At 38.6% G+C, this 25,711-nt stretch overlaps 2 protein-coding genes across 2 annotated transcripts; both read left to right on the top strand.

Annotated features, from left to right (window-relative positions):
• The first annotated feature begins 1,564 nt into the window (after nt 1–1,564).
• On the top strand, nt 1,565–5,066 carry LOC108458690 (uncharacterized). Its single transcript, XM_017758095.1, has 7 exons — nt 1,565–1,938; nt 2,109–2,263; nt 2,375–2,663; nt 2,793–2,985; nt 3,506–3,619; nt 3,707–3,808; nt 4,953–5,066. Exons 1-7 carry the CDS (start codon nt 1,565–1,567, stop codon nt 5,064–5,066), a joined length of 1,341 nt encoding a protein of 446 aa, XP_017613584.1.
• Nucleotides 5,067–5,093: 27 nt separating this feature from the next.
• LOC108458691 (uncharacterized) lies at nt 5,094–5,884 on the top strand. The gene is made up of 3 exons (XM_017758096.1): nt 5,094–5,207; nt 5,330–5,661; nt 5,812–5,884. The coding sequence occupies exons 1-3, from the start codon at nt 5,094–5,096 to the stop codon at nt 5,882–5,884; spliced, it is 519 nt and encodes a 172-aa protein (XP_017613585.1).
• Nucleotides 5,885–25,711: the final 19,827 nt, after the last annotated feature.

Below are 25,711 nucleotides of genomic sequence, written 5' to 3'. Positions count from 1 at the left end.
ATTGTTTTTGAGCATGACATTTCTGCATACATGTATGATATTATGTTACATTACATAGGGTGGGATACATGATTTTGAAGGAAGTGTACTGAAAGGCTATAAGCCTATTACTGGCAGCTCTGCTGCAAATACTGTTTAGTACCGATTGGGTAGGATTCTTTGTTTGCATACTGTACTGATATGGGCTAAGGCCCAAATTGCCTCTGTTACTGAAATGGGCTCAGGCCCGGACTGATATTATTATTGAAAAAGGGGCTAAGGCCCTAACTGGAACTAACGGGCCTAGGCATAGATTGCATTTACTCTAATTGTTCGTTATTTTGGGTTTTGACGCACTGAGTTTTTGTAAACACACCCATCTATTATTTGTGCAGGAAATCTCCAAGCTTAGACAGATCGAGGCAACAGAGGACTCAGTGGTGGCCACTCGACCTAGTTATTTCTTTTTTTTTATAATTAAGATTTTATATTGGGTTTTTATTATGCAATAAGGCCGCTTTAATTTTTACTTAATTTGGGAGATTTATTTATCTAATTATTTTATTTTACCTGTTAGTAATAGGATGCTGATTTTCATGAAAATATAAACAAATGTTTTTCTAAAATCATCACGCTCACACAACACATTTTAAAAGCTTCCGTAACGAACACAGTTTTAAAGTTAGTAATAAACTGGTTTAAGTAATATTTTACCTAAACAACTTTAATTTTCACAATAAACTAGGTCTCATAACCTTTTGTTATGAATCTAAAGAAGTGTTTATAAAAAATGGATTTTTCATTAATTAAAATTTTGGAAAACACTCTAATGTGACACCACAGATTCGACCATAATGTCTAGGCCGGGTTTGGGGAGTTGCATTTAGTGGTATCAAAGCCAGGTTGCAAAACTACGCTGTGGATTTGGGTTTTTTCAAAAACGTGAAAAATTCAACAATTTTGTTTTAAAATGGTTTAAAGAGATTATTTGGGTTTATGTTTTACTGAACAAGTGGTACACCGAATCTCCGCGCCGATCTTATACGCCTTCTAATTATTGCTTCTGAAAGAGTAATATTGAAATGTTATTACTGAAACTATATTAGGTAGTAAAATTATGCTGAAACTCTTTAGTTAGAGTAAACTATGAACCGTAGGAAGACTGCGAACTACGAAAAACAAACTTTGAGATAATATTGTTCATAAGATATCTTTAATAAACAACTGGAACAATAAACTAACTGGCATAAAACTTTTAATAGAGACAAAAGCACGATTGGATAATGAACACTAGAGGTACTCATGGTAGAGGCCACGGCAGAATCCGTGGAGGTGCTAGGACATGGTATTCGTCTTCTAGACACTAGCCTAATGAGGAAGTTAGAGAGGCACCATCTTTACCTATGGCTGAGACAGGGTCTCAAAATCGAGTGGCTGGAGACGACGCACTGTTCCAAGTAATGTTGAGGATTCTGGACGGGGTCACTGGGCCTAGTATTGGTACTGTAGGCCGTGGGTCGGTTACAGAATGACTCAGGACTAATGGGGTGGAGATATTCAGGGGTATCGCTGAGTTGCCAGTAATATGGCTGAATACTGGATAGAGGCCACCGAAAAGATCATGGATGACCTTGACTGCACCCCTGTTCAACAGCTAAAAGGTCCAGTATCTTTGTTGAGAGATGAAGCTTACCAATGGTGGCTTACTGTCAAAGAGGGCACTCAAACTAATCGATTGACCTGGGAATTTCTGAACTTAACTCAAGGAGATAGAATAGTGGCTGAATATGAGGCTGAATTCTTGCGGCTGAGCCACTATGCTCGTGGAATGGTGGCAACAGAATACGAGTGGTGTGTTTGGTTTGAAGATGGCCTGAGAGATAGTATAAGGGTTCTGATAGCGCTTCAGAGGGAGCAAGATTTTGCAGCACTGGTTGACAAGGAAAAATCACCGAGGATGTGACAGGCGCTGAGTGCCAGAACAGAGACAAATGCAAAGGTAAGAGGGATGCTGAGCCCTCAAATTCTTTTCAAAGGTTTAAGAAAAGGCCCAGACCTTATGGGCCAGTCAGAGTTAGGACCCCTGCTGTTGCTGCTACTTCTGAACCATAGTTTTGTGCTGATTGTAGGAAACGCCATCAGGGCCAATGTTGGAAAAGGATGGGTGCATGTCTGAGATGTGGATCAGTGGAGCACTGTGTCAAGGATTGTCCACGAAGGCCCGAGCAGGTGCAAGCTACTTGTTTTGGTAATGTTCAACGAGGTGGTCAGCAACCACCGAGAGGTTGAGGTCAGGCCAGGGGTGGAAATAGTGTGGGTCGTGGTCGTGGAGCACCGGATAGAGGTGCTAGTCATACTGAGGTGAGGCAGCCGACATTAGTTTATGCTTATGCAGACGCTCCAGATGTTATTACTGGTACGTTCTCTGTCCATAATATACCTTATACTGCATTGATTGATGTTGGGTCTACACATTTGTATATAGCATGCTCTGTGTCTAGGATGTTGAGTATTATGGCTGAGAACACTATGAGTGATATTACTATTTTAAGTCCGTTGGGGCAGTCCGTTCGGATAGATAGGGTATTTAAAGATGTTCCTTCGGAGATACAAGGAGTTATCTTTCTGGCCGATCTTATGGAGCTGCCTTTCAGAGAATTCGACCTAATATTGGGCATGGATTGGTTAGTTAAAAATCAGGTAAGCTTGGATTGTGCCACTAAGCGAGTTATGCTGAGGACTAAAGCTGATGAGGAGATAGTGGCAATTGGGGAACTATGAAACTATTTAAGTAATGTAATTTGTGCACTTAGGGCCGAGAAGTTGGTTCGCAAGGGTTGTGAGGCGTTCTTGGCCTACGTTAGTGTTTTAGATGTTGGGGACTCTTCGGTAAAGGATATCAGGACTGTTAAGGAATTTTCAGACGTCTTTCCGAAAGAGTTACCGGGGTTACCTCCAGAACCTGACGTGGAGTTCGGGATTGAGCTCCTTCCTGGTACAGCTCCGGTGTCCATCGCCGTTTATAGAATGGCACTGAAAGAGCTTGTAGAGCTTAAGGCTCAAATTTAAAAGCTACTAGACCGTGGGTTTATCTGACCGAGAGCACCAGTCTTATTTGTGAAAAAGAAGGATTGATCCATGTGTATGTGCATCGACTACAGACAACTGAACAAGCTAACCAATTAAGAACAAATACCCTCTACCGAGGATTGATGATCTGTTCGACCAACTGCATGGGGCATCAACTTTTTCTAAGATAGATCTTCGGTTGGGGTATCACCAATTGAAAGTTAAAGAGGCCGATGTGCACAAGATGATGTTTAGGACTCGTTATGGCCGTTATGAATTCTTGGTTATGCCATTCGGACTAACAAATGCACCGGCAGCCTTTATGGATCTGATGAACAAAGTGTTTCAACCCTATCGAGGTCGGTTTGTGGTAGTATTTATCGATGATATACTGGTGTGTTCGAGGACTGAGAATAAACATGATGAACATCTGCGACTGGTTCTGCAAACTTTGAAGGAGAAACAATTGTATCCCAATTTCAGCAAGTGTGAATTCTGGTTACGTGAGATAACGTTTCTTGGTCATGTGGTATCTGCTGAGGGGATTAGGGTTGACCCTCAGAAAATTGAGGTTGTTTTAGCTTGGAAGCAGCTTAATATTGTGTCAAAAATTCATAGTTTTCTAGGTCTGGCTAGGTACTATCGGAGATTTGTATAGGGGTTCTCACTAATTACCGTGCCTTTAGCTAAGCTGCTTCATAAAGGCATACCTTTTAACTGGACTGATGAGCAACAAGAGAGCTTTGCGAAGCTCAAGAAAGTTCTGACCGAGGCCCCTATCTTGATTCAGCCGGAGTCTAGAAAAAAAATTACTGTTTATAGCGATGCATCACATGTTAGTTTGGGATGTGTGTTGATGCAGGAGGGTAAGGTTGTAGCTTATGCGTCTTTCTAGCTTAAGACTCATGAGGTGAATTACCCAACACATGACTTTGGCCGCAGTGGTATTCGCATTGAAAATTTGGAGGCATTACTTGTACAGTGAGAAGTGTATCATTTACATGGATTACAAGAGCCTCAAGTATCTCCTCACTCAGAAGGAGTTAAATCTTAGGCAGTGTAGATGGATTGAGCTTCTTAAGGATTATGACTGTTCGATTGAATACCACCCTGGTAAGGCCAATGTGGTGGCTGACTCACAGAGCCGTAAGGCTATGACTGATCTGAGAGCAATGTTTGCTCGTCTTAGCTTATTTGATGATGGTAGCTTGTTGGCTGAGCTCCAAGTTAAACCAATGTGGATTTAACAGATCAAGAGTAAGTAGTTGGAAGATAAGTCATTGGGTTTTCGGTTCCATCAGATTGAAAGTGGTTATACGATAGATTTGGAACTGAACAGTGAAGGGCTACTTTGTTTCCGAGGCAGAATTTGTGTACCTAAGGATACTGATTTGAGGCAGACTTTACTGCGAGAGGCACATAGTAGCCCCTATACTATGCATCTAGGTGAAAATAAGATGTAGAAAGATCTTCGTGAGATATATTTGTGACCAGGTTTTAAGCGTGAGATTACCAACTTTGTAGGGAAGTGTCTGACTTGTCAACAGGTTAAAGCGGAGCATCAGTTACCTTCTGAGTTACTTCAGCCAGTTAAAATTCCGCTGTGGAAGTAGGAAAGAGTAACTATGGACTTTGTGAGTAGGCTACCCCTAACGCATTCTAAGAAAGATTCAGTGTGGGTTACCATGAATCGATTGACCAAAACTGCTCATTTCATACCAGTTCGCATAGATTATTCATTGCAGAAATTGGCTAAGCTATATGTATCTGAGATAGTGAGACTGCATGGGGTACCAGTTTCCATAATATCTGACAGAGATCCTCGCTTCACATCTCGATTCTGGAGGAAGTTACATGAAGCTCTAGGGATACAGTTGGACTTCAGTACTACGTTCCATCCTCAGATAGATGATCAGTCGGAGGGGGTGATTCAGATACTAGAGGACATGTTAAGGAGTTGTGTAATTGAATTCCGGGGTAGTGGGGAGGATTACTTGCCGTTAGCAGAGTTTGCTTAGAACAATAGCTGCCGGTCTAGCATACAAATGGCACCTTACAAAACACTTAATGGTCGTAGGTGTCGCACTCCGTCATGTTGGACTGAGTTGGGTAAAGGGCATGCTCTAGGTCCAGACTTAGTATCTGATACCGAGGATAAGGTCAGACTAATTCGGGATTGACTGAAGGCAGCATCTGATAAACAGAAGTCATATGCATATCTAAATCATAAGGAAATTGAGTATTCTATGGGAGATTTTGTTCTCTGAAGGTCTCGCCGTAGAAGAAAGTATTGAGATTTGGGCGTAAGGGCAAGTTGAACCCAAGCTTTATTGGACCTTATCGCATTTTGAGACGAGTGGGACCAGTTGCCTACCAGTTAGAGTTACCTTTTGAATTAGAGTGGATTCATGATGTGTTCCACGTCTCTATGCTGAAACGATACCGCTCTGATACTACACATGTTGTGCTGGTGGAGGAGATTGAAGTTAGACCTGATCTGATTTTCGAGGAGGAACTAGTCCAGGTTTTGGATCGTGAGATAAAAGTCTTGAGGAAGAAATCAATCCCATTAGTGAAATTCCTATGGCAGAACCACAGTTCTAAGGAGGCTACGTAGGAACCCGAGGAGGCGATGCGACAATAGTACCCTCACCTATTCTGACCAGGTAAATTTCGAGGCCAAAATTTTCTTTAAGGAAGATAGAATTGTAATGCCCCAAATCCCAAAAACGCCTGTTAAATTGTTTTTGTATGTTGCGGCAGGAATGTGTGTTTGCCTGAGTGGTTTAGTGCTTTGGGAGTATCTGGGAAGTCTTGGGTTCCAGCCTTGGCTTGAGCAAAATTTTGGCTTATTAAGGTTAAAACCCCTACCTTTGGTCAGCATGGTTATATGCAGAACTTGTTAAAAACATAACAAGCTGAGCCTGCTAGCCCAGTGGTAAGTGGCGTGTGGTGTGTGTAAGGAGCCTGGGATTCGAATCCTAGATTGTGCAAAGGGAGATTACTTTATTTCTTGCCTTGGGGGGCAGTAGTGTTTGACCGAAACTCTGATGAGGGGAGGGGAGTTTGAATCGGTCTTGGAGAGATTGTAGGAGGGAGTTAAGGATAGATCAGGTGATTTTGAAGTTGGGGGGGGGGAGTTAGTGCCGAATGGGGACTCTAGGCACTCAAGAATTCGGCCTAGGGTCATACTTCTCATTTTGGTCAGTTTTGTACTCTCGTTTTCCCTTTTTACGTTTTAGAGAATTTTTCACAAATACCGAGTAGCCTTTTCTGCTAGGGGTCTTGGGGGTACTTCTCATTTTAACCATTCGGGCACTTGCCTATTCCGTTTTGGCTCTTCACGACAGTGCTTATTGATCAATTGTCTCCTCTTCCTTTCGTTCTCAACTTTTGGGTTTTTGTTCTTGATTTATTGGCCGATTATTTCCTCCTTTTCCCTTCGACTTTCTTTACTCTTCTACTATGTTGGCTGAACCTAAGGTCCTTTGTTCTTCAAAGCCGAACACCTTGTTCCCACTTTCATTCTTCCTTCTTTTAGCCGAATAGTTTTTGGTCGAACACCCCTTTTCAATTTGGGCTACTTCTAGGCTTGAGTCTTGGCTAAATATTGGTAAGTCATCTTGTAATATCCTGAATTAGGGCTTAATCGGAATAGTGGTTTCGTGACCACAAATCCGAGATAGAAATAATTATTTTATTATTATTTTGATGATTATGATATGATTGCATGATTGTGTGAAAATTTCGTGATGAAATTCTATGCCTAAAGTGCTTAAATTGAAAGTAGGGACTAAATCGAATAAGTTGCAAAACTTGCATTCTAGAAGTTTTTAGTATGAAATTGTTTTGGAATATTAATGAGGAGGTCTTAAATAGCAATTTGACAAATTTTAAGTTCATGGACAAAATTAGGACATGGAAGGAATTTTTGGAAAGTTTAGTAGTAAGGGAATTTTGGTCATTCAGTTATTAAAATAAATTAAAAACAAAATTAAAAGCCAATTTTTGTCCATCTTCTTCATTAGGCCGAAATTTCAAGGGTTCTCCATAGCTAGGGTTTGTTTCAAGCTTCCAAGCTCCATAGTAAGTGATTCCAAGCCCCGTTTTTAATGTTCTTTACGTTTTTGGAATCCCGGTAGCTCGATTAAGCTTATGTTAGCAATAATTCAACCTAGGGTTTATATTTGGAAAAATACCCATAGGTGAAATTTGTGTATTTTGATGTTTTATGATAGAATATGAGGTTTTAAATTATGTTAGACAACTTGTGCTACTCGGTTTTGAGTGAAAACGAGTAAAAGGGCTTAATCGGCAAAAATACCTAATAGTCACAAGTATATGTTAGAGAGAATTTGATGTTGCCATAGAAGGGAAAAGTGATCAGCATGTTATAAAACATAAGAATAAGGAATAAAGTTTAATTCTCGAGCCTAGGGGCAAAAGTGTAATTATGCAAAAGTTTAGGGGCAAAAGTGTAATTTTTCCAAAGTTCGTATTAAATTCTGTTTTGATGAATGTATGTATTAAATAAGATTAATTTGGCATTATAGATCAAGAGAAACGAGATTCAAGTCGCGATCGAGGAAAAAAAGATTGTGGACTAAATTGCAAAATCTTTATATTTTGGTACCAAGGTAAGTTCATGTGTAAATAATGTAGCATAATTGTTATTTTAAGTTATTGATGTTAATTATATGATATGCTAATTTTATTATGAAATATATGCTTTGTGGTTATTTTGAATAAAATGCAAATTATGTGTATTAATTGTTAAATATAAAGTACTACCGAGTATTGGTTTTGGTATTTTACTAAGATGGCAAGGATATGTGTTCGAGGAAAATCCCGTTTGAACCTTAGGAATAGATTAGGATACAAGTGACATGTCACTAGGATGGTTGAGCATCCGAACTCGTTGAGTTGAGTCCGAGTTCACCTATAGATGCGAATGTCCGAACTCGTTGAGTTAAGTCCGAGTTCGTGAGATGTAACTAGGCATCCGAACTCGTTGAGTTGAGTCCGAGTTCACTTATGGATGTGAACGCCCGAGCTCGTTGAGTTGAGTCCAAGTTCACTTAGGGGCGGGTTACATGATTTCTTGATTACATATGAGGCACTTATGTGCAAATTATCCGTGTATCCGAGTTGTATTCCGATGTGTTCAACGGGTGAAATTTCTAGTGAAATGGAAGAACACTTAAGATGCAAGTGACGTTTTGGTAAGTGTTGTGAAATGGACACTTTGGACAGGTATGTTCTTAACCCTCGGGTTGAAAATAGATACAACAACGATAAGGTGGTAAGATAATGAATGATGTTTAGAAATGTGATATATGTTTTGGTGATACCATGCTAAAGTTGTTTGGTATATTTGTATTGTTATGTTACTTGTTATTTACATATGAACTTACTAAGCATTTATGCTTACTCCCTCCTCTTTATTTACTATAGTTTTGAACAAGCCAGCTCAGGAATCGGGACGGGTCGAAGGTTCGATCACACTATCCAAACGACTTTCATCTGGGTAAATGGCTTGTAAAACTTAAGTATGGCATGTATAGCAATATACTTATTTTGTGTAAATAATTTTATGATATGGCCATATTTGGTTGAGAAAATGTTTGATATTGATAAGTCATGGTGATGGCTAATTTAGATCATGTTTGATATTATGGAAGTTTAATAGGTTATCTAGTTCATAAAAATTCATGGAAAGATGAAACTTGCCTTAAAATGAATATTGTCTGCAGCAATGACATGAATTTGAAAAATCACTAACAATAGTATAAATGGAACTAAATAATGAGTAAGTTATGAAATTCAAGCTTAATGAGTCTATTTTCATGTGGATTGAACAAAACAGGCATATAAATTATATTTTATGAGATATTTAAACTTTTGTGAAACAGGGCGAGTGATTTCTGGATCCCTGTTCTGACTTTAAAAATTCATAATAAATTTTAAAAAATAATTAGAAGTTTATATTTATATTTACAGATTCCTTATTGAGTCTAGTTTTAATAAAACAAACCTTGTAGTCATTGAAATTCTGTATAGAGAGATATCTGATTCGTAATACACAGATGTCGAGCGGTCGAACCTGAAACAGGGAGATCAGAACTAATAAATTGTACTAATTGGCCCAACAAAAATTCTAGAAAACAATTAATAAATATATATATGAGTCTAGATTTAGGAAAATTTACGGATCTTTATTTCAAGTTTCAGTAACTCGAGATATGATTTTCTTGTAATCGTGACGGGTAGTTAGAAAGTCGTGAATGTAGAAACAAATGATTTGAAGTTCTTAATTTGATAAATTATGTTCGGTAACCCCTCAAGCTCGACTCCGGCGACGGTTTCGGGCGTGGGGGCATTACACATCTTCTCAGGAAATGTCAATTTCTCTTTTTGTGGGCCGAATGTACCCTTCTCACTTATTCTGTTCTCCTTCTTAATGGTTGACTTGTAACACTGTGATTTTTTCGTTGGTTGCTAGGGGCTCGTTTTTATAAGCAAGGTGTAGGGTCGATTACTCTTTCCCCTACAGGTGATCCTTTCATTCGCGGTGAGTACTTTAAGTTCTACATACTTATGTTGGGTTACAGATTCTTATGGATTGGTTAACTGTTTCATGTAAAGGTTATAGCTTTGGAGAGAATACGTTGGTTGGATCAAAAGGGGGTCTTAGATTTGGTTGGTTGGCAAGTAGCGATGAGTAGGGTAAAGTATTCTCAATACCTTGGTTTTGGATTAACCACGTATGTGACTAATGGTAGGGTTGTTGTGAATCGTAGGTGCTTCGACCCTGGAAGTGTTGCGTCTACAGTTCCATAACAGGTGTGTGAACACTACCATTAGATGTGTAACTGCAAAAGCCGAAAAGCCGAAAAGTGGGCTGACAGTACCACACGGGTGTATGGCAGGCTGTGTAGCAAGCTGTGTAATCAAACATGGTCGTGTGTGCGATGAGATGGCCACAAGCATTCTCATGGACCAAAATGATACTGGCCACGTTGGGTCGAACTGGGCCGTGTGGGCCCAATGGGCTTGTGAGCCCTACATGGAAAAATCACGCTAAATATGGAAAATAGTAGGCCAGGTTGTGTGAACTACACAGCTGAGGCCATTTTTTTGGGCTATGTGAGCCAACGAGAGTGTGGACCCATATGGGCCCGTGATATGGGATAGAGGCCCATTAGCACTAATCAACTTTTAAGGTTGCACGGGTCGCTCGAGACGACTGTGGACCTACTATTGGGTCAGTAAGTACACTTAGACCATATACTGATGAAATAACCATTATACCCCTTGAGGTAAATTGACTGAAATATCCCTGTATTATGTATGATTGTTTTTGAACATGACATTTCTGCATACACGTATGATATTATGTTGCATTACATGGGGTGGGATACATGATTTTGGAGAAAGTGTACTGAAAGGCTATAAGCCTATTTTTGGGAGCTCTACTACGAATACTGTTTTAGTACCGAAATTGGTACTATTTGGTGTGTAGGGTTGGGTAGGTCGATTTTATCCCCACATGGAGTGTAGGGCTGGTACGAAGATGGTGTATAGCTGGTGGATTGGGTAGGATTCTTTTTTTGCATACTGTATTGATATGGGCTAAGGCCCAGACTGCCTCTGTTACTGAAATGGGCTCAGGCCCAGATTGATACTGTTATTGTAAAAGGGGCTAAGGCCCTAACTGGAACTAACGGGCCTAGGCTCAGATTGCGTTTACTCTGATTGTTCGTTATTTTGGGATTACAGATTCTGAGTTTTCATAAACTCACCCATCTGTTATCTGTGCAGGAAATCCCCAAGCTTAGACGGATCGAGGTGACGGAGGACTCAGTGGTGGTCATTCGACCTAGTTATTTCTTTTTTTATATATAATTAAGATTTTATATTGGGTTTTTATTATGTAATAAGGCCGCTTTAATTTTTACTTAATTTAGGAGATTTATTTATCTAATTATTTTATTTTACCTATCTGTAATAGGACGCTGATTTTCATCAAAATGTAAACAAATGTTTTTCTGAAAACATCACGCGATATATGAAGATCAAACCTAGACTAACTATTATCACGACGAAAAGGAAAGCGCACCTATCGAACAATAGTATAGTAATGGCAAGACTGGGATATAGTACCCAAGGGAACCAAAAGCACCAGTAATAACTATCTTTTTATTATCTAGCCTAGGAATAAAGGGATTTGTTTATTAAACTAATTATCTAAACTAATTAACTAATTTAATTAAAGCGAAGAGAAAATTTGGAAAAAGACTTGAAGAGAAGCAATTGATAAAGACGACCCCCAAGGAGGAATCCACCTAGATTTCACTTGTTATCTGACTCTGAACCGGACGATTTATTCACTTGACTTGATCTGTGAGACTCCCTAACCTATGTTATTATCCCTTTCGAGACTAATAACGTCTAACCCTCAGTTGAATTAATCGAAATTTGTTTCTTAATTAAAACCCCTAGGGAAGCAGTAAATCACTCTATAGACTCTCATATTAGGTTTCACCCTAATCCGGCAAAATCTCATAACCCTGTTTTTAGGCGTTCGATCAACTCCGCTTAATTATGCCAAATCTACTCTTAGGCAGGGTCTATTCCTCCTCTGCATAAGCACATCAAATCATGAATTAATACCCGGAATATTAACTCAAGCATTAAGAACACATAATTAAGAACAAATCAAGTATTTATCATACGATTCGAGATAATAATAACAAGATCCATCATAGGTTTTATCCCCTTAGGTATCTAAGGGTTTAGTTCATAATAAAATAAGAGTACATCTCAAAAGTATAAAAATAACAAAACATGAAGAAAACTTTAAAACCCCTGAACGAATTCTGAGAGAGATCTTCAGTCTTGGAGTAGCTTTGGCTTTTGGGATGGATCGTCTGGCTTCCTTCAAGTAATTCCTGGCATGTGGTTCTGTATTCCAGAAAAGTTCTGGAAGAGGCCCTCTCTCTGGGTCATACTTAGGGTGTTTATATAGGCTTTGGATTGGCTTTCTTCCTCCCTAAGTACCCTTTTCCGTGTAAAATACAACTCTTTGAAAAAGGGACATGCCCGTGTGCCACGGTCATGTGACGTGATTGCCAGGCCGTGTTCGATCCATTAAATTGCCACGGCTGTGTAGGCTCAATGGCCAGGCCGTGTGAATCGTGTAAACGTTGGTCAACACCCCCAAAGGCCACGGGCGTGTGAGATGCTCGTGTGGCAAGGCTTAGGCCGTGTGATCTTCTCGATTTGGTCCGTTTTGTCTCGTTTTAGGTCGTTTTTGGCTCGTTTTGACTCTTGGTGCTCTCCTAAGTATAAAACATGAAATAACCGGATTAAGAGCACCAAAATCCACAAATCTAATAGTAAACATCCATAAATATGCTAAGTATTTGAGGTAAAACTATGTATAATATGGCGTTTATCAAATACCCCCATACTTAAGCATTTTATTGTCCTCAAGAAAAACTCTCATTTACTGCTAGAATTCATTCTTTTCAATCACATGATCAGTATTGATAATGTTACAAACTATTCCACAGAAAATTATACAGTGAGAATTTAACTATAAGGGCATTAAAAGCCTCAAACAATCTAAATCAGATATTTTGATAATAAAAATCATTGGTAATCTCCTTCCTCTAAGTAATCAACTTTAGTCCTAAATATACAAGAGATGACATCCTCACTAAAGATTCAGTCAAATCACTCAAAGTGTTTAAGGTTCAAGATTAAGCACTCGATTGCCTAACATGAAAAGTTATTACCATAGGCTTGTATGAAAATCAAATCTCCACCACTTGTAAATGATATGATACACTAATCAAAAGGTCTTTGCATGGTTGTAATGGGGTTTAGGTTACAGGTATGGATACAAGCTGAAGAATAGGGGCTAGAATTGAGATAATTTCAATATGTTACCCCACTATCAAAAACTTAATTACTGAACTACAAACAAATATCTAGAACTATTTTACATGAGTTCATGACAACTTTAGCTTACTGAGAATTACTTTTTTTTTTAAGAACAAATCAAGTCAATACAATACAGAAATCATACTTCATGATTTAGTAACAAAAAATGGGAACATAGTGAGGTAATAATATTAAATTTAATCTCGATAAAAAGGTAAATTAAGTAAGAGGATTTTAACAATAATGGGTTAATGGGTTAATGATAAGGGTTAATCAATAAAAAAAAAGTTAGTAGGCTCAAAGGGGGTTCGCTAAGGGTTTAATTATGTAGGAAGGCTTTTTATGGATTAAATGGGTTGAATCCTAAGTGCCTTTATCATCTCAGTATATCAAATCATACATGTGATCTCAACATGTATAATCGAAGCAAGTTCTAGAATAACAGTTCAATGTTGACACACTCAAACCACAAAAGAAGTGAGCAAGAAAGAAAGCTATATGCTCAAAAGGCTCAAAGATCTTACCAAAAATTTGGGTTTTTGATGTCATTTCTGTATACTTAGGATTTCAAGATAATACCTCAATTTAGGTGAAATAGTCTAAAAATTTTATTTCTCAAAATATCAACTTATTATGCTCGATTCTTTAAGGTCCTATAATCAAATAATCATGCATAATTCCCTTGGTCTAATTCACGACATATCAACAATACTTATCTATCAATCAGAATTCATTCTATAAATATTATGAGAAAACACTTAAGCACAGACCAAATTCAGGGATTTGAGAATAATGCAAAAAGTTAGGTTTCATGTTCACCCCCCCACACTTAAGATGTACATTACCCTCAATGTACAAAGATAGATTATTCAAAATAAAGAAAATCATAAGAGGAAAGGAGGTGAAACTCGCTGTTATATGGATGCGGAGCTTGATTTTGAGGATAGAGTGTTCGGGGAAAGTGGTAGCTGCCATTGTTTTTGGCTAGATGAAGAAATTGGGTCGTTGAACATGGCACTCGTGAGGTATTGTTTCCCTTGTTTTTCCTCATTCCGTAAAATTTTCCTAGCAGCTTTGCTTGGAAGTCTGTAGAATCATGAAGAGCTTATTAAGAGTTGGTGTGGAAGAGAGCGTAGTGGAATTACTTGTTAGAAATACCAGAAAATGGAAAAAAAATAAAATTTACTAATATAAATATGTCTTTCAAAATAAAATAATAAAATTGAAATGAAAATAAAAATTAAAAGAAAAATAAAAATAAATAAAATAAAATAAAAATAAGAATAAATAAAAAAATAGGAGGATTCAATGATCCTCATCGGTGGGGCCCTCAGGTGGTGATGCTAGAGTGGCGATATGAAACTCCTGGCACAGCTGCTGCATCATGGCCTGCATATCGTCCATCTATTGGTCCCATCGCTGATCTCGCTCGTGAATCATTTTGATCTGCGTAGTGCAATACAGCTCGAAGTAGGCGAGTCGATCGGAAAGATGTGCTAATAGAGCAGCTACATGAACTGGTCGTTCCCTAGGTGGCACGGTGGAAGGCTCCTCATGTTGTGGGGGAATATCATCAGGGGTGTCCTTAAGATCTTCCTCGTCAATGGCATGAGAGTGACGGTATTAAGGAGGATCAGTCCCATGTCGGTGATCGATCATCCTCAAATGTAACATAGTCATAATGCCTTGTGGGGACATCTGACCTATCAAGGTAAGCTCTGATGACTGGGCCACAGTGTTGAGGAGGCCGAAGTGTCTAGCAAGGCTCGTCACGTAGGGGCCGATGGAGATCACTCCCTTCCTATGCCGCTCGGTCTGGTGGCGAATGGCGAAAGCAATGAAGTAGGCCAAGTCAGTCACGTGTGCATTCGCCATGCACCATAAATAGTAGGCATCGTGGGTGTTGACGATGCCAGTGCTCTCTCTCTTTCTGGTCAAGGTGTGTACCAATATAGCATAGAGATATCGTAGGGAAGATGAAAGAGTTGAGGCCTTCGAGTGGCTAGGGTCGTAGGTGGAAGAGAGTGGTGCCAAAGCCTTCCAGCATAAGGAGGAGGAGATGTGGATATTGCGTGGTAGTGCATTCATGTCCTTCTCCTCCATAAACTCATCGGTGTAAAGTCCCAAAGCAACTCCAAACTTTGGGACACTCATCGCACAAACTAGACCGCCTAATCAGAAGTGAATGGTGCCTAGGTCATCATTGTTCTTCATCACCACCTGTAAATGAAAAGTAGAGCATAATTCTAAAGTTAGCTCTAAATAAGTGGGCTCGGTAATAGCGAAGAACCGTTCCCATGGGTCTATGGACAGGAGGACGCAGATGGCATCATGAAATGGACTTGCTCTACTGGCAACAAGTTGATTGATGCAACACAATTGGTGATAGGTCGTCTGGCGTAGTATCTGAAATAGCTCCTCCTGCGAAGCTTACAGAAATTCAAGGAATGGGTGCCAAACTTCAGCTGTAGCACATACCGAGGAAGAACCCTATCCCCTACGTCTCTTTGAGGAAGGGACTACGGCCTTCTTGCCTCTTTCTTGATGACGACATAATGTACCTGGAAATACATGAGCATTGATAGAATCCAAGATACATCAGTAGTTAAGAAATAGGCCTAAAATTAGTATATGCTATTTAGTAGCTTAAACAAGTCAAATATAGAAAATTCTAAAGCAAATTCCTAACTTGTCTAAAACATATTTGTAATAGTAACAATATCTATGCAAAGCATGTAGAATACTAATGTAGCAACACAAATTGGAAAAATAAGGTTGAAAAAGTGAACCAAAGGCTGTTGTAAGGCGGTGCACGGGCGTGTGACGTTGAGAGGAAGCCTTGTGGTGGGAAAATAGAGGGTATAAGGAGGAGAAATGGGGATTAATGCAAGGAGAGTGGATTTGAGGGTGGTTTGGGGGTTGGGGAAGTGAGAATCTGGGGAATGGTGGCCGAAATAGGGATTAGGGGTTGGGGGAGGGTAGATTTCGGCTAGGGTTTTGAAAGGAGGAAGAATATGAACAGTGGTTTGTTTATATAGGGGAGGGTCACATGGTCTAGGGCCACGCCCGTGTACTTTGAGGGTGAGCCCGTGTTTTTCAAATTTTGCGAGTTAGGTCGTGCCCGGCTACTGTCACACGCCCGTGTCTCTTGGGCGTGTGTCAAACACGGCTATGTTGCACGGTAGTGCGTAGCTTTGTTCGCTTCTCCCACGCCCATGTTTTATGGTAGCACGCCCGTGTATTATTGTACACGGCTGAATGGTATGGGCATGTCTAACGCCCATGTCCAAGAAACAGAATCGAGCCTTGTCCCTGGCACGCTCGTGGTTTTTCATTCCCACGCCCGTGGTCTCCTATCAAGTTCACCCACGGCCATGTCGCATGGCTGTGGGGGATTTATCACACCCTGTCTTTTGGGAAAAGCATGTCTTGTTTCAACACGGCCGTATCGTACGGCGTGTCTCTTCCCCTGTTTGGCCACGGCTTTAGGCACGCCCGTGTGCCTGGCCGCATGTGCTGAAAAACTTTGCAATTCAAAGACTAAGTTAATTGATTCGAAGTGTGAGAAGTTAAAAATAAAGAAATCAAAATATGTTAGTGCTCCGGTTGCCTCCCGAGAAGCGCTTATTTATAGTCTAAGCTCGACTTACCTCTCTATTGATTTATCATGGTGGTTTGAGGAGTTCATACTCCTCGTTCCTACTGTCAATCTTAAAATAAGGTTTTAATCAGGTGTTGTTTACCTTAAAAGTGTCGAACTTGGGATGACTCGCCTCAATCGTACCGAATGGGAAAATACTGAGTACCGTAAGAGGGATTTCCTCATTTGGTGTGGTAGTGACAATGTGGGGATCTGCAGCATCCAGTAAGACTTTATCGCGAACTTGAAGTTGATTAGGAGAGGTATCGGGCTTGTTTTGGCGTAGTTTCGGTTTATCACATGTTCTCAGTTTGTGTGCTCGCCATTCATCTAGCTCCTCTATTTGAAGCCTTCGTTCCTCATGGGTGTCTTTGTTCTCTACATGATAATAGTGCACTGTCTCCGTTGTCTTGGTTTGAGGGGGTTCCTGCAAGGATGATTGAGTATTAGTTTTATCATCAACAGGTTTTATAACGTTATTTTGAGTTTTAGAGGTTTTTACTGAGTCACGTGTTTGAAGTGTTACTGCGTCGTCACCTGCATGAAGTCTTAGCTCTCCTGTGCCTACATTTATAATGGTTCTGGCAGTTTCTAAAATGGGTCATCCTAAAATTAAAAGTACCTCGTTATCCTCATCCATATCTAAGACGACAAAGTCTACTGGGTAAATAAACTTATCAATTTTAACGAGAACATCTTCAATAATACCTTTAGGAAATCTAACTGTTTTGTCAGCCAATTGTATGCTCATCCTAGTCTATTTGGGTTTACTGAGATCGAGTTGTTTAAACATTTTATAGGGCATAACATTTATACTTGCCCCTAGATCAGCTAAAGCATTATTCACAGATAAACTACCAATTAAGCAAGGAATTGTAAAACTCCCTGGATCTTTCAATTTGCTAGGTAGCTTATTCTTTAGAATAGCTGAGCAGACTGCATTGAGTTCCACATGCGATGTAGCGTCTAATTTCCTTTTATTGCTTAGAAGTTCCTTTAAGAATTTTGCTGAGTTGGGCATCTGTGAAAGAACTTCAATAAAGGGTAAGTTAATATGTAATTTCTTTAAGAGTTTGACAAACTTACAAAATTGTTCTTCTATTCTGTCGTTCGTCATCGCTTTAGGATATGGCACACGAGGTTCATGATTCGTACTTACCTGTTTGGGATCATTATTGTTTACCTTTTCTTGTCCTTTGTTCATCGCGTTGTTTTGCTGTATTTCTGGCTCGGGTGAAATGAGTCCGTCCTTATTTGGAGTGCTAATTGCATTGAGGTGCTCCCTCGGATTAGGTTCAGTATTACTTGGTAAGCTACCTTGTGGTCATTCGAAGATTAGTTTGGACAGCTGGCCTGTCTGAGTTTCGAGTCCTTGGATTGATGCTTGTTGATTCTTAAGTGCTGTCTCGATATTTTGGAAACGGGTTTCTGACATCGAGATGAATTTAGAAAGCATCTCTTCAAGGTTTGGTTTCTTCTCTTTCTGATAAGGTGGCTGTTGAAAACTTGAGGATTTTGTGTCTTTTGATTCCCTTGACCACCCTAGGAGAAATTTGGGTGGTTCCTCCAACCTGCATTATAGGTATTACTGTATAGGTTATTTTGAAATCTAAAGTTATTTTTACCCATATAGTTGACTTGTTCTTCTTCAGTTGTAGGATTGAAGGATTGGTATTCTGTATGCACACCTCCTCCACTTGAGTCACACCTCATTACTGGATGTACCTGTGTAAAACCAAGAAAACTATCAATCTTTTTATTGAGAAGTTCTACCTGATTAAAGAGCATGGTGACTGAATCGATGTTCTAAAAGCCGGCTGTTTTTGTTGGCTTTGTCCTCATAACTTGCCACTGATATTTGTTCAGTGACATCTCCTCTATGAATTCATAGGCATCTTCCGGTGTTTTATTGTTGATGGTTCTGCCAGCAACTGCGTCAATCATTTGTCTTATCGAGGGATTCACACCATTGTAGAACGTTTGAACTTGCAGCCAAAGCGGTAACCCATGGTATCTCTCCCATGCATCGTAAAGTATTTCTAAATCCATCTACACAAAAGAAGAGATATCATTATGTAATTTAGCCGTTTTAGCTGGCGGAAAATATTTTAGTAAAAATTTCTCAGTCATTTGTTCCCAAATAGTGATAGACCCTTGTGGTAACGAGTTCAACCACTGCTTGGCATTGTTTCTCAGTGAAAAGGGAAATAACCGAAGACGAATGGCATCATCAGAAATGCCATTGATTTTGAATGTATCGCAAAATTCAAGAAAATTCGCCAAGTGCGTGTTAGGATCCTCATCCTGCAAACCATCAAATTGAACAAACTGCTGTATCATCTGAATTGTGTTAGGTTTTAGTTCGAAATTATTCGCAGCAATAGTAGGTCTAACTATACTAGACTCAGTTCCTATTAAAGAAGGTTTAGCATAGTCATACATAGTACGTGGAGCAGGATTTTGATTAGTTGCAATTGTAGGAGGCAGCTCATCGCCTGGGTTTTCGTCCATCTATTCGGTTGGGGTTTGAGTATTATCTTCTCGCTCGTTCTCCGTGTATCGTAAACTACGCCTTATTTCTCTTTGATTTCTACGAACTGTGCGATCGATTTCTTCGTCAAAAAGTAATGGTCCTGATCGGTTTCTTCTAGTCATAAACTATAAAAACCTGTCAAGAGAGAGAAAAAGTAAATTAATAAATAATAAAATAAAATAAATTTGCAAGAAAAATAAATGGGTAAAGTAATAAAAATTTAATGTTCCTAATATTTCAGTTCCCCGGCAACGGCGCCAAAAACTTGATCGCATGATTCGTAACAAGTAATAAATATTTATAATGAAGATCAAACCTAGACTAACTATTATCACGACGAAAAGGCAAGCGCACCTATCGAACAATAGTATAGTAATGGCAAGACCAGGATATCATACCCAAGGGAACCAAAAGTACCAGTAATAACTATCTTTTTATTATCTAGCCTAGGAATAAAAGGATTTGTTTATTAAACTAATTATCTAAACTAATTAACTAATTTAATTAAAGCGAAGAGAAAATTTGGAAAAGGACTTGAAGAGAAGCAATTGATAAAGACGACACCCAATGAGGAATCCACCTAGATTTCACTTGTTATCTGACTCTGAACCGGACGATTTATTCAATTGACTTGATCCGTGAGACTCCTTAACCTATGTATTATCCCTTTCGAGACTAATAACGAAATTTTTTTCTTAATTAAAACCCCTAGAGAAGCAGTAAATCACTCTATGGACTCCCATACTAGGTTTCACTCCAATCCGACAAAATCTCGTAACCCTATTTCTAGGCATTAGATCAACTCTGCTTAATTATGCCAAATCTACTCTTAGGCAGGGTCAATTCCTCCTCTGCATAAGCATATCAAATCATGAATTAATACCCAGAATATTAACTCAAGCATTAAAAACACATAATTAAGAACAAATCAAGTATTTATCATACAGTTCATATAATAATAACAAGATCCATCATAGGTTTTATCCCCCTTAGGTATCTAAGGGGTTTAGTTCATAATAAAATAAGAGTACATCTCAAAAGTATAAAAATAACAAAACATGAAGAAAACTCTAAAACCTCTGAAGGAATTCTGAGAGAGATCTTCAGTTTTGGAGTAGCTCCATCTTTTGGGATGGATCGTCTGGCTTCCTTCAAGTAATTCCTGGCGTGTGGTTCTGTATTCTAGAAAAGTTCTAGAAGAGGCCCTCTTTCTGGGTCATACTTAGGGTGTTTATATAGGCTTTGGATTGGTTTTCTTCCTCCCGAAGTACTCTTTTCCGTGTAAAATACAACTCTTTGAAAAAGGGACACGCCCGTGTTCCACGACCGTGTGATGTGATTGCCAGTCCGTGTTCGATCCGTTAAATTGCCACGGCCGTGTGGGCTCAATATCCAGGCCGTGTGAATTGTGTAAACCTTGGTCAACACCCTCGAAGACCATGGGCGTGTGAGATGCCCGTGTGGCAAGGCTTAGGCCGTGTGATCTTCTCGATTTGGTCCGTTTTGTCCCTTTGTAGCTCGTTTTTGGCTCCTTTTGACTCTTGGTGCTCTCCTGAGTACAAAACATGAAATAACTGGATTAAGAGCACCAAAATCCACAAATCTAGTAGTAAACATCCATAAATATGCTAAGTATTTGGGGTAAAACTATGTATAATTTGGCGTTTATCACACAACACATTTTAAAAGCTTTCATCACAAACATGGTTTTAAAGTTAGTAATAAACTAATTTAAGTAATATTTTACCTAAACAACTTGATTTTTCACAATGAACTAGGCCTCCTAACCTTTTGTTATGAATCTAAAGAAGTGTTTATAAAGAATGGATTTTTCATCAATTAATGTTTGGGAAAGCACTCCAATGTGACATCACAGATTCGGCCATAACGTCTAGGCTGGGTTTGGGGTGTTACAACTTAAGTGTATGTGAATAAGGTGTGTTATCCGATAATGTCTCATAACCCTATTCTGATGATGGATACAGGTTAGGGGTGTTACAGTAACGTTCTGAGGCTTAAGGTTGGTATAGAATTGAAGAAATGGTGCATCAAAATAGTTTCAAGCATGAAAGTAGTTTGGCACATAATATTGTCCCCTATTCTCCCCCCTTAATAACCCTTGCCCACTCACCGCCTTATTTCTCCTTCTCTCACCTTCCTTATTTCTCCATGTAGGAATTTACAACATAGTAAAATAACTTCGATCAGCTCACAAGTTTTTGTGCACTAATTATTGAGGTTTCTAATTTTATGACTTTATGTATAGTCAGTTTTGACTTTTTCACCATTTCTCACTTACTTTTCATTGATCAAGTACTTTTCTACTTGTTTTGACTTTTTTTTGGATTTTTCTTTTGTTTTGCACATTTTTTGCTAGACCTGTAATTACTCCATCACTCTACTTCTTCTCCATCACTCTACTTCTTCCTATTTAAGTCTCAATTTTAAAAAACCACCATGATGTATCTACCTATCTTTTAATACGTATGGCTAGACGTATAAATTCATGCATTTTCGGGACTAAAGAAAAAGGGTAAGTACAAATTTATATTTTGGCTCAGGTTTTGTATGAAGGTTCATCAAGAAGCGTTTTCTGGCTCAGAAATAGGTACTAAGGATCGATGAATAAGGTTAGATATTTTTCCCTGGGTTATACCAAACAATGCCTTAGGTCATCCTTGTGTATCTCAATATTTACAAATTTAAGCAATCAAGCAATTGCAATTTTAACCATTTATCATACATACTAGCATGCTCATTTCTTTATATTTTCTATGTCATTTGGTATGTTCAATTACTTAATGTCTTTCTTATAGTGTAATATATACAATCAACCTATATACATGCTCCTAACCAATCACTTGTATTTCTACAAGCTCAAGCAGACTTTTGACAAGAAAAATAAAAGAAAAAACATAAAAAAAAATTCCCATGTTACCCCCAACACTTTAGATAGAACATTTTCCTTAATGTGGAAATCTAAAGTAAATAAGGAAAGAATGTTACCTGATTGATCATGGCAATGTCGTAGTCTTATGGTGGGTGTGTCCCTCCTTGTTCGTTGAAAGTTCATAAATGTCATGCTTCTTTCATGAGAGATTCCTTCATAGAAAACTGGAAAACAACAAAGATATATATAAATCTACTATTAAACCTACTCCTAAATCAATAAAATAAAAATCATTCTAATTAATTGTTTACAACTCAATACTAGTCAATGTGTGGCAACACAAGGAGTTTGATGTCGCAACATAGGAAGCAGAGTACAAGAATTCTGAGACTACCTTCGGTGTTGCAACAAAGCAACAAATGTTATGACACACTCCTGAAACCACCCAAAGCCTGAGTATTCTACCTTCGATGCCAGGAAACGGGCACTAGAGTGTCATGATCAATAACTTGATCAATGACTGCCTCAAGACGTACTAACATCTAGAGTGTGAATACTGCAACAAAAGATATATTAGTGAGGTGATATACACAAGTATATGTGTGTAGTTATAATATAGTTACAATGGAATAGGTGAATACTTCAAGGATCGTACCCAAGAGAAGCGTGTGCTAGATCAATTTTAACCTAAACACTAAAAGATCTAATTAGTACTTGAAACCAATTATAATACAAAAGTAAAAATAAAAGGAGTTTTTAAGATTTTTGTTAATAATAAAATAAAATAACATAAAGAAATAAAATTCTAGAGGTCAAAGAATAGAATAAGTCAAATCTGATTATGGGTGATTAGCTTGCTTTGGTAATCCCCATCAACTATCGCTTCAGGTTCCTTATCAATGAACTAGCCGCTATCCTAGTAGGATGTTCCGATCTTACACTCAAATAACAAGTTGACAAGGACTACTTATCTTTTGACCTCACAGTCCAACCGATCTGGGGTAAAGGTGTTCACAGATAGGCCATACCAATTTTGAGTTAATTTCCACCTTGATGACTTCCTAGAGTTGTCAGGCCTAGGTTTTTAAGCTCTTCCTTTCTCGAACAATTGAGCTATTAAGTATCCCTACAAAATAGTTAATAGATTATACCTTCACTAACTAATCCCCCATAAGAGGATTAGTTCCTCATGGCTTTCATAAACAATATAGAAGTGATGTAAAGAGAGAGCATGAAAAATGAATTAAAGTTTAGAGTTTAAGAAAACATGACTTGTATTAAAGATGAAAATGGAATCCACGGAGTTTGACTGTCTCTACAAATAAGATCTTTTGAGATCAAACAAAGAACAAACTAAAAATAAACCTAAAACCTAAAAGGAAAGAAAAGCTAAATTGCTATTAAGAGAAAAATTCTAGGCTAAGTAAATGGTGTGACAGCCCAAAATTGACCCTAGTCGGGAGGTGGTTTCGGGACCACAAAACCGAGGCATAAAAATAATTTATAATTTATTTTGATGGCTATAATATGTGTTAATTCATGTGTGACATTTTGATGTTTCGATTTAGAGTTATAAATGTGAATTTCATTAGAAAGGACCTAGTAGTAAACTTTGAAAGTATGATGGGGAAAGGTGTGATGACTAGTTGAACATGCATGCAAAAATAAGGGATTTGCATGTCAATTTCCCCCAGCATGAAGTGGCCGGCCATGGCAAGAGTGGATGGGCAAAACATGTCATGAAACATGTTTTGTTGGTGCATTAGGGTGAAATAATAAAATAAAGAGCATGGGCAAAGAAAGAAAAAAAAATGGTCTCATCCATGCTTCCCCCCCCCTCTTGGCCGTGAGTTGAGAGAAAGGAAAAGAAAAAATTTGGTTCATCCATTCTCATTTTCTTTGGGCTGAAAATTCTAAGAAGGAAGGAAATTTTGCTCCATTTTTAGTTTAGAAGAGATCTAGAAGGAGATTTGGCTATACTTGCATCAAGATTAAGGTATGTTGAGGTTGTGTCATGAGATTCATGCTTGTTTTGGTTGCTAACTTGATGTGCATGTTAGCCATGGTTCAAATCCTTGCTATGCCATGAAAAATGGTATTTGGCCAAGGTTGATATTGTGTTAAAGCCATTGCATGCTAAATGTGAAGCTTGTTGATGATGCATGTAATGATGGATTGACTACTCTTGAAATTTCTTTTAGTATTCTTGAGTAGGACATTGAATTCTTTGTTTAACCATGACCGAAGTTGAAAGAGTATGGTTGTGATGTATTCGCCATGGTGCATTCATGAGCATGATTTATGCTTGTTACTTGATTGGTAAAATTTGTGTTTGGATGGGTATGAACCCCTTGAGATTGACCTTGCACCTATATGTGTATACATGTTTGCACATGATGTATTGGCATGACATATATACTATTTCAAGGTATATATTTGCTTGTGATGATCATTCGGTTATGAAGTACATGAGAGATGTGTATTGAGCTACAAAATGTAATCGTTAGTTAGTAAAATGCATGCTGTTTTTGTGTGGTATTAAGTGCATAATTGGCCTCAACATGGACATGCATATTCGCCACATGAGGGGAAATTGGTGTGCATGCATTCGGTTAGAGGCAAGCATATTGATGCCTATTCTTGGCTTAGAAAATTGGCTAAGAGGAATATTAACTAATGTGTTGAGTTCGATTAGTGATTTCGTACATATGCGACTTTGATGCCTAATGAGCATATATATTGGCTAGGTATCTTGAATTCCTCTTTCGATGCTCAAATGATAAAACCAATTTATTTGTTAAATTAAGCTCAAGAGCAAAGGGGAGCTGGGGAAGGAAAAAGTCATCGAATAGCCGTCGAAATCATTCGACCACGTCCGAGGTAAGTTTTGATATCGAAACTTAGATTTTGATTCGATTGAATGAAGTAATAAGCAATCGAAATTGTGCCTTTGTATGTGGCCATTGAGCCGAAATGATATTTTGCTAAGTGAATTGTGCATAAAAGTTGTGTTATGAAATTGAAACAAAGATGTGTATGAATGTTCGAGTGATATCGGGCTAAGCCCAAGGCAATTGTGCGAGTTATGATATCGGGCTAAGCCCAAGGCAATTAGGCGAGTTATGATATCCGGCCTAAGCCCAAAGGCAATTGTGCAAATTGTGATATCCGGGTTAAGTCCGAAGGCCTTTGTGCGGGTTACCATAACCGGGCTATGTCCCGAAGCGTTTGAGCAGTAGCTATATCCGGATAAACTCGAAGGTATATGATTCGAGAACTTTGAACTTGCTGGAAAATTTTCAGTTAATGCACTTGTGAAATTCCCAACAACAAGGTATGTTTTGTGTGTGCTTAGCACACTATGAGTAAGTCGTATGAATATTCGCTCTAATGATAAATGAGCTATCGGCATTAACTAGGCCGTTATTTGTGTATGAATATAAGAGTTGGGATTGTGAAGTAAGCATGTCTTTGAGAAATTGTGCATATGAATTATTGTTTAGCTACTTGAATGCTATGCTTTGGTTGTGTGTATATTATGGCTCGAAACTTACTAAGCATAAATTGCTTACTCCGTTTCTTTGTTTCTCTGTTTATAGATTTTGCTCGTTAGCGATCGGATTCGGGATCATAGAAGTTGAAGTCAACCACA

The sequence above is a fragment of the Gossypium arboreum genome, chromosome 4 (assembly GCF_025698485.1).
Source record: "Gossypium arboreum isolate Shixiya-1 chromosome 4, ASM2569848v2, whole genome shotgun sequence".
Lineage (NCBI taxonomy): Eukaryota > Viridiplantae > Streptophyta > Magnoliopsida > Malvales > Malvaceae > Gossypium > Gossypium arboreum.
The sequence above is the reverse complement of the archived record's forward strand: the minus strand, read 5'-3'. Positions and strand labels throughout refer to the sequence as shown.

Bases quoted from the DNA above. Each gene is read 5' to 3' on its own strand.
- LOC108458690 (XM_017758095.1), top strand. From the start codon at position 1,565: ATGGCTGAATACTGGATAGAGGCCACCGAAAAGATCATGGATGACCTT. The intron at 2,664-2,792 runs GTTAGTTAAAAA...TTGTGCACTTAG, and splicing joins CTAATATTGGGCATGGATTG to GGCCGAGAAGTTGGTTCGCA. The intron at 2,986-3,505 runs GTGTCCATCGCC...CAAACTTTGAAG, and splicing joins TCCTTCCTGGTACAGCTCCG to GAGAAACAATTGTATCCCAA.
- LOC108458691 (XM_017758096.1), top strand. From the start codon at position 5,094: ATGGCACCTTACAAAACACTTAATGGTCGTAGGTGTCGCACTCCGTCA. The intron at 5,208-5,329 runs GTCAGACTAATT...GTCTCGCCGTAG, and splicing joins TATCTGATACCGAGGATAAG to AAGAAAGTATTGAGATTTGG. The intron at 5,662-5,811 runs GTAGGAACCCGA...ATGTTGCGGCAG, and splicing joins CACAGTTCTAAGGAGGCTAC to GAATGTGTGTTTGCCTGAGT.